The sequence below is a fragment of the Rissa tridactyla genome, chromosome 7 (genome assembly GCF_028500815.1).
Source record: "Rissa tridactyla isolate bRisTri1 chromosome 7, bRisTri1.patW.cur.20221130, whole genome shotgun sequence".
Lineage (NCBI taxonomy): Eukaryota > Metazoa > Chordata > Aves > Charadriiformes > Laridae > Rissa > Rissa tridactyla.
This window is the reverse complement of record NC_071472.1, coordinates 19,007,231-19,016,350: the sequence shown is the minus strand read 5'-3', so window position 1 is coordinate 19,016,350 and position 9,120 is coordinate 19,007,231. Positions and strand designations below refer to the sequence as shown.

The following is a 9,120-nucleotide window of genomic DNA, read 5'->3' as shown; positions in this document are numbered from 1 at the left end:
CACGAAAGTCAGTAGCTGAGAAAAGGTGAGAAAGCTGGTGTTCTGCTTGAGAGCCCAGCAGGTGGGGTTCAGCCTGGGCCATTTGGGCAGAGAGCAGCCCGCTGGCCGGCCCACACCTGAATCCGCACCCGCATCTCTCCCCTACGTACAACCACGCAGAGGGCGCGGACAGTCAAAGGTATCGCTGTGGGTGATGGAAGGAGGAGGAGGAGGAGTTTGAGACATTGGAAAGACTTGGTAGATATTTCATAAGCTGCAGAACTTGTCTAAAACACAGCTGTGTTTGAATTGGAAGGTTGACATTTCATAGTTGGGAATAGTTTAATTGCAAAAATAGGAAAGTTTAGGGGCATTTTAGAATAGAAGCCTGAAGGATGTATCCTTCACCTTTTATTCAGAACTTGCTTAAGATATGCCTAAAGACAGTGCAATGTGTCCCTAAAATCTGTAGAAATAAGATGTCTCTTGTCTATGTTAATTAAACTTTAAATTTTTGTTTGCATGGCAGGAAAAAACCCACGTTTGTTCTGAATTATCCACAAATATTTAAAATCAATGGTTTGAATTTGATCAGGACCAACCACAGCTGGTTGGTCAAGCTGTTAAAAAGACAGGCACAAGAATTCGTATTACGCTGCAGCTGAAGCGGGCTGGGCTTGGTGTTTTCACAAATACTGCCCTGAAACTGAGAGGAGAAAATTGAAAGGGAATGTCCTAACGAAAGAATTGTAGCTGGTCAATATTTTATAGAGGTACAATTATTCTCTTCCTTGTTCATCTGCTTGCACAGTGGATTGTATTGCTAGAGAGACTCCAGGGTGGTTAGGAACTGCATGGGATGGAAGTTTCTGATAAATAATGTATGAATAGAAGTTGGATTCTTAACTACCTCCACCCTAGGATGAACATGCTCCTGTAATACAGATAATTTTTGCTGTCAATGAGAAGACAATGTAAAGGAAATGTACATGTATTAAATAGACATATAGAGCTGGACCAACAAGAGGTGCCTCACAGGTTTTATGAAGAATGCTGAAAAAAAGCCCAATTGCTGTTCGTATGCAATCACCTTATATATATAGCTGGGCATCTTAGGGTAAAGTAAACCAGAATATAGAAAACTCAGAAAATGCGGTGCTTGTATGGGAAAGGATTCTCTCAGACCAATCTAAACATGAAGAAAAGGTTTCTTGCTGGCAATCAGTGTACCCAAATTCATGGCAACATGTTTAGCTGCAAAGACAGAAAGCGTTTTCATGGGCAGTCCAGCTGCATCCTTTGCTGACGTCCATTGCCCATAGTGGGAGCATTGCCTGGTGCACGTGAAACTTCATGAGAGGGAAGCCCAAATGCAGAAGTATGTTAAATTCCTATATGCCAGTGCCAGTTAAATACTTCAGTTGGACAATCTTAGAATAGTGTATAGCCCTGTAGGTTTTACAAAAGTGAATTCCGCTGAGCGCAGCTGTCAGGAGCAGCTGAGCCAGTGCAGTGCATGGCTGAGCTGTAAGGATAAACAAGGGCACGCCACATTCGGCAATGTTTCAGCGAAGCGTTGTTACACCAGGAGAGCTACTGTAAAAATACAGAATTGTAGTCACTCTGTTGAAATAAATATTTAAGTATTTGCTGAAAGGGTTAATAGCCACTAAATCTAGAGAGTTGATTTAATTGATGAAAACAATCAAGTGCTTTTCATCTTGGTGGCCCATTAACAATGGCCGTTTATTTAGCCTTTGTGCTTAAGAGTGTGGCCCACTGCGACCTGAATTGAAGAGTCTTTCATTTGTGTTGCAAAGCAGTCAAGGCCATATGATGGGGCTAAGGGTGGCATTACAACAAGGAGGTTTTGCAAGTAATTGGAACAGTGTGTGTTGGGGGTGAGGGGAAGAGCGAAGAGCTTAAACCGAGTTGCATTTCTGTAGCCCTAACACACTGTTTAGGGGTATAAAACAGATCTTTGGTTTGTTAACATTTGTATGTGAATTAGGAGGCAGGACCTGGCTTCTCTGCATCCACAAGTGATGCACTGCCACCGCTTCTATTTATTTTAGTCATTTTATGTGGATCACACTAGGCAGATTCCTAGGAAGTGCTTGTGGTGCCTTGCATTGCCTACGGACTGAGCACACAAGGCAGACAAAGAACAGAAGCGGGTGAAATGTTTGACACAGTTTGCAAACTGGGGAAGTAAGGCACAGGGTAATTCAGCCACTTGCTCACCCTCTCGCCCACATCCTGTGGTAGATCTGGTATTGGACAAAGATCTCCCAAGACTCAAGCTAGTATCTTAACCAGAAAAAAAAAAAAAAAATCCTTGTTCAAATATGCCTGACTGTGACAAAGTAATAACGATTTCAGCATGAACATGTCTGTCTCTTTCAGCTTAAACCAGTGCAAAGACCCCGAGTGGTGCAGAGTACAGCAGTCTGCATGGTTCCTGGAGTGAGGTGGATTAAATGTATTTCCCTCCTATTCTACATTGCATTTAACTTTTTCCGCCTTAGGGTAGAGCTCCTAATGTCTAAATTAATCTGTAAAGATTAAATGGGATTTCTCTTCCAACACTCCTAGAGTCAGTGGATAACCATTGATTTGGTTTAACTGAGTTGCCCTAAAACTCATCTGACATGGCAGCACATACAGAGCTTCTCAGGCGTTTGCAACAACAGACCAACTGTGTTCTCATCATATTTTAATCTGTCCTGACCAGATAGACCTTAACTATGACAAGGAAATAATGTACAACAACAAAAAAAAAAAGGCAGACTAGAATTTAGTATTGTTCCATCAATAGTCAGTGAAATCTGGCCATGGACAAAATTATGGATTACTTTTTTCCCTAATATTCACAAAGCTGCAGTATCTACATTTGTACTGCTGCATTGTGTAGGAAGTCAGCTTTTAAAGAAGAAAAAAAAAATCTTTTTGTTACTCTGTTGGGTATCTGCTAGCCTTCAGAACGAAATTCAATGTTTACCTTCCTTCTTAATCCTATATTTTGTGTAGTGTGCAAATGAAGGAAGGATTTTTAACCTTGTGAGTATTTAGTTAGACGGCAGGAGTTAGTACAGCCAGACAGCATAAGCAGTTTCAATTTAAAAGTGTTTATTTGCCCTTGTTATGTACATAGAATAAGCAATTAAACCCAAACATTTCCATCAGTATGAAAAGTTAAGAAATTAGTCATTTGGCTTAAAGCTTCTTCTGCAATGGCATCCTGTCTGTATTGCACAACTTGTGTTCATGTTACTAAGTTGGCTGAATAATCAACGTATCAAAAAGATACAAGCAGAGACTGCCCTGAGTGGTGCTTAATTATGATTTTTTTTGCCTAACAATTCTTCATTGATCCATTCTTACGTCATTCATGTAAATGACTCTGATAAAATAATTATATTTTCTAACCTCATTTTAATAAAAACTGAGCATCATTTGCAAATTCTCATTAATCATCAGTGGGATCACTGCACTGTAAAAGTTTGTAGTACTAAGTTGCAGGCTTATTTTTTAAAATTCAATGATAAATATTAAACTCTATCAATTTTGTACTTCTGCAATGTCAGCTTTGCTAAATAAATTAGAGCAGATATTCCAGTGGAAGCAGATCTTCAATTAGAAAATATTCTGGTTGAAAATGGAACCGAATTGGTTTCAACCTTACATGAACAGTGACAGATGTTTGGGGATGAGATTAAGCTTTAGAGCAAAAGACCTCGTTTGGGAAAGTTCTAAGTCTCTGCAAGGAGAGACTGGGAAGGAACTTGGAGATCAGCTTTAGCTGTTACAGTTGTAATCAAATACTCTCTTAGCCAGATTTCTTCTTTCATCACTTTCAGGAGCCGTTGTGGCAGAGTGCACTGCTGCTCCTCTCGCTGGCAGCCATCAGCCATTCTCAGTAACTTGACACAACTAAGCTGGAGACTGTTACAGTTGTAAATGCTGGAATGATACAGGCTGCATTTCCCCTCTCCTCATTTCCTTTCTTTCATTTTTTCTTCTGGATCCTTCTGTCTCCATTCATGATTGCACAACGTGCTTGTGACAGCCACAGGAGCTGTTTACATGAAGATGGATTCTAGGAAAACACTCTCCTATTTCTAGCTGTCTTCAGTACAATATGTGTTTTCTTTCAGATCTCATTCTTTCCTTCTCCTCAGGAAAATCCTCACAAAATCCATCCATCAACTACCAGTCTTTATTTTTTCTTCTTGCTTGTTCTGTTTTTCTCAGAAGAAAACTAAGTGTACTACCACCCGTAACCTGTCAGCTTAAGAAAGGCTTCAGACCACAATCTGGCAGTTCTTAAAGCAATCTGTAACAGTATCATCACTTACCTGGGCGTAGCAACACATTTCCCCACGAAAGCTCAGAAACTTCATTTCTACTAGCCTCAGACCATGCACCACCCTGGAGCGTATTACCTTGCATTCTTCAGACAGAAGTGCAGCCCGTATGCTTTTTCCACTGCGTAAACGTCAGTACAGTCAACAGAAGGCAGCTGATTTTGGCCATGGCCATTTCAGCTTTTCCAGATGCACATTCTTAACCCACTCAAATACCTGATATTTCTGTTCTGATCAACTTTTCCCTAACTTTAATCTTTGTCCCTCCCACAGAAAGCTGCCATCATGGACACAAAAATATTACCAACTCATATGCTTTCTGTGCTCAGCCTTCTTTTCATAGTCATTCTAGCTGTGTGTTAACCAAAAAAAAAACCAACCCCAAACTAATCCAAAACAGAAACCCCCAAACCTAACCAAAACTCAAAAGCTTCCATGTCTCTTTCCCAGAGAAAAAAGATGTCTCCTAAAGATGCATCTAGGCTTTTAATCTGTGCAGACCATAAAGCTTATACAAATTTCTTCCCTGGAAAAAACTTGTAAAGCAATCTTAATGGCTAGCCAGGAGAGCTGCAATGTCATTTGCGTAATTGTCCTCTGCTCAGCTGGAATTTGGAAGAATATCTGCAGTTACCTCTCATTGCTCAGCCTGCACCAGGGATTCACGGCTACACAAAGGCTGCCTTTGCTATTGCAATGTAAATCCTTAAGTTTTTTAATCTTTCTTTCCACTATTATCACATTTAGCTTGGTTGATGATAACACATTCAGGAGTTTTAGTGGACCTTACATATACATTTTATTAATAAAACAGTGTGGCGAGACAAAAATGATTGTGACAAAGAAACGGCATCTGCTTAATACTCTGAGCATCAGTTTGTGTAGAAAAGAGACACATTTGTCAGAAGTAAATCCACTGGGCTAAGTGGGTTTTTTTACAAATAACAGTGGATTACAGTGTGCCACCGGTTCCTACTTTTAATGTTTGGGAAATTACCTTTCAGAGAGAACGTATTCAAGTGAAAAAAAATTGTAACTACTATCGACTGGAACAGGAATGTTTCCTGTTTGAGAATGAAGTATACTCAGCACCGCTGGCGAAAGTACAAATTTAAGGATGTACGATGGGCCAGATGGAGAATTTGGTCTGGTTTTGTGGTTGCTGTTCTGTGAACTGATTTTAGCACTGCAGTCCCTCCTGCTCCTAGCAGATAAATGGACCATCTACCGTCAGGCAGAACCGGAGCCAAATGTAGTTTTCCAAAATCGTCTCCAATTCTCCCCTGAAGCCTGCGCCCTGCACCACTGCTCGCCAACGAGATGCACAAAGAGCAAAGGCGATAACAAAGCACCACCCGGCTAATTAGGTCAGAGCCGAGCCGTGTGCGGATGCGACCGCTGCAGCCCTCCTCCTCCTCCTCCTCCTCCTCCTGCGGAACGTGGAAACCCCCCGCTCCGCTCCTCTCCCCGCCGGGCACGGCAGCTTTTCGCGGCGCTGAAGCGGCCCTCCGCCCCAGCGGCTCCGCTCACTGCCCGCCGCGGACGAGCTGCCCGCTGCCCCGCGGGGGCCGCCGCGTCGGGCCGGGGCCGGGGCTCGCACCGCGGGCGCCGAGCGGGGCTAAGCGCCGCCCCTCGCCCCCTCTCTCCCTCCTTTTCCCTCCCTCCCTCCCTCCTTCTCTCTCTCTCTCCCTCCCTCCCTCCCTCCGCCAGCCCTGCCCCGCCGCCTGGCACCGCCGCCGCCGCGCCCGCCCCGAGCGCTCCCCGCGCCGTCGCTCCGCCAGCCGGCCCGCCGCCGCCGCTGCTCGGCCCCGGCCGGGCGGGGACTTGGCAGGAACTCCCGGGGAGAGAGCGAGAGTGCCTGCCCCCGCTGCCGCCGCTCCGCTGTGGCTTTTGGGCGGAGGAGGAGGAGGAAGGTCTGGGCTCGGCCGAGGAGCAGCCGCCGCCGGAGAGGAAGAGACAGGAGGGAGAGAGAGACGGAGAGGCGGCTGGAGCCCCCCAAAGTGCCCCCCCATCCCTGCACTGCAGGCTACATTTCCAGCTTCATGGGCAAAGTGTGGAAACAGCAGATGTACCCCCAGTACACCACCTACTACTACCCCCAGTATCTGCAGGCGAAGGTAGGGTACGGCGCGGCGGGTCTGCGGCTGGCCCCGCTCCCGGGCGGCCGGCCAGGGCCCAGCCCGGACGGGGGCTCCGTGAGGCGGGCCACGGCCCGGGGGCGGCGGTCAGGTTGCACCGGGGGACGGAGACAGGAAAGAGCCGGCAGCCCCTTCCTGCCGCCCGCCGCCGCCCGGGGAGCGCCTCCGGGCTCCCCGCCGGGCTCCCACCCCGTCCCCTCGCTCCCGGCTCTGCCGTCTCAGACCCGTCTCTTTCCCTCTCGCCTCCCCGCTCCCGCCGGCGGTCCCTCCTCTTCCCCAGGGCTCTCGGCGTGTCTCCTCCTTCCCGACCACGTCCTCGGCCACCCCGCTGCACAGCGGAGCTCTGCGGAGCCCGCCGGGCCCCGCTCCTGTTGCCTTCACCCAGCGCAGCCTCCCTCAAGGCCGGGGAACGACCCCAAACTTCAGCCGGCAGGCCCCAAACCGGGGCTGTCCGCTGCCGGTAGCCGCTCCTTCGGCTGGGGCGGGGGTGCTTTGACATCCTGGGGCGGGGGGGTGGTGGCCGGGCGCGCTTATTGCTGCGATGGGGGTGGCCGTAATTCCACTGAAATACGGACACTGGGGAGACTGCGGGGCTCGGATGGATCCTCATTGTCTGTGGAGTTGGATCTTTGTGAGCTGCCACCTCTCAGTTTACAAACTGGATTAAAAACGCATTAAGGGTCCAGCTCCTGGTGGTTAATGTTGTACACGGGTAGCTGTTGTTTGCAGGGAAATTGATGCTAGGAGTTTTTGTGGTGGTGGATCTCCACCTTTTCTTCCCCCCCCTTTCTCCTTCAAGTCTGTAAGGGCAGCCAGCCCCACTGCTCTAGAAGCATCATGCTGCAAACTGGCAGATGCAGAGGTGGTTGCATCAGCTGTCTGGAACATTTAGCATAAGCCTCTCCAACCACCAGTGTCACTCCTCACAAATCAAAACAGACCCATATGAGGCTTCAATGTGTGAACTTTTTTTAGAGGTTATAACCGTGGTGTGGATTTTTTTTGGTGGTGTTTTTTTTTTTTTTCTGTTGAAGTGTCCTGCCTGTGTGGCAATGACAGGACAAGAATTCCCTTCCTTAGCTGCACTCTTCATAGGCTCTTCTTTTTATTGTGTTCTGTGTTACTATATTGTGAAATGAAATTTATACTGCTTGGCTGAAAACTAAATTCAGTTTGACAGTCATGAGACATTTTACAAGTCAGCAATGAGGAGGCTTTGAAATGTGCTTTCATATATACAGAAATTGATAGAAATATGATGAAGGTCTTTAGGTGATTTGAAATGACTAATCTTTTAAATGCATAATCAACATCAGGCTAAATGGTAGAGTCTGTATCCATTTAAAGATTGTGCCGCAATCACTTCAGTACTGTTTAGATACATTTTTTTAATGCATTATTTTTATGAAAGGTAGAGCGCCTAAAGGACAGCCTTTTGCATCACTTGGCTGTGTCACCATAGAAATATTCTCAAGTGAAAAAATGTCTTTGCTCAGAAACTTTTACCTTCATGATTTTGTGTGGCATTAGTAAGTTACGAACCACGTACCTAACACTGAATATATATAAAGCAATGTCACTTGGCGTTTTTGACCTGTAAGTAATTGAAGAGGGAGATAAACTGTAATAGCTTACTGTAGATTAGAGTATGATCCTAGAAATCCATGATCCTATGAGAAAGCTTGATGGACCATCTTTTGAAAATGTTTCCTGTACAGATAATTTAATATTGATTTGTATTACAGTCAATGACATCTTCAAAACATCTTGCAGTCTTTGCTATAAAATTATACAGCCTGAAATTACATTACTCTATGTCAGCAGAGAGAACACACAGCCATTTGACCTACACACATGAAATCAAATATCTGGGATCCAGTGAGTTTCCTGTTTTCAGAGATCTTGATTTTATAAAAGAAATAAAAGAAAAAAGGTGGCTCCTTGGTGTAGGTAAAAGCACCAGTAACTGTAATTTTCGATATTCAAGTATGCAGATTTCAGTAATATAAGTGATTTTTCACTATGGATCCTCTCTGAACATGCAGAATTAATTTAACTCTTAGTTTTCAGATGTCCTATTCTTTGCGCCTTAAAACAACCCGTTGTCCAGTACCTGAACTATTTCAGAGAAATCTTTGTTTTTTATTAAAGAAAAATGATAGTAAAATTGAGTAGCCTTTGCTGAATGTCTCATGGGTGATGGTACATGGTTACACTGGGGGAGGTAAGAGATTTTGAAACTAGAAGTTTTGCTTCCCATCTTATCCTTATTTAAGTAATGATGGAAAATCTGCTGACTAATAAACTGCAAATCGATAATTAGGAGATGACAGGAATTGCTTGGAGATGGATTTTGCTGTAGAGAGCTCAAAAATACTCATTGGAAATTGCGTGCATTACGAATGGCTCTTTAGGTTATAATGTTGGTGCGGTCAGCTATTTTAATTGCTACAAAATATGTTATAGATTTTAAAAACAGATTTTGTATTTGTCTGTTATGATCTTCACAATCTTATTCATGAAGTGTTCAAGCTGGTTCAGTCATATATTCTGGGAGGAAATACAAACATTTGCTGTGTTTCAGCACCTCCCCCCGCCCTAATCTTGGGGAGTTTAGCATCAGACGAGATCAGTGA

The 9,120-nt window shown here is 44.9% G+C and overlaps 1 protein-coding gene across 3 annotated transcripts in view; it reads left to right on the top strand.

Annotated features, from left to right (window-relative positions):
• Positions 1–6,118: 6,118 nt before the first annotated feature.
• Positions 6,119–9,120, top strand: part of RBMS1 (RNA binding motif single stranded interacting protein 1) — a 149,640-nt gene continuing 146,638 nt past the window's right edge. For all 3 annotated transcript variants that reach the window (XM_054207719.1, XM_054207720.1, XM_054207718.1), the window contains exon 1: positions 6,119–6,463. In XM_054207719.1, the coding sequence (XP_054063694.1) occupies positions 6,389–6,463 (75 nt within the window). In that variant the 5' untranslated portion in view covers positions 6,119–6,388. The remainder of the gene's footprint in view (positions 6,464–9,120) is intronic.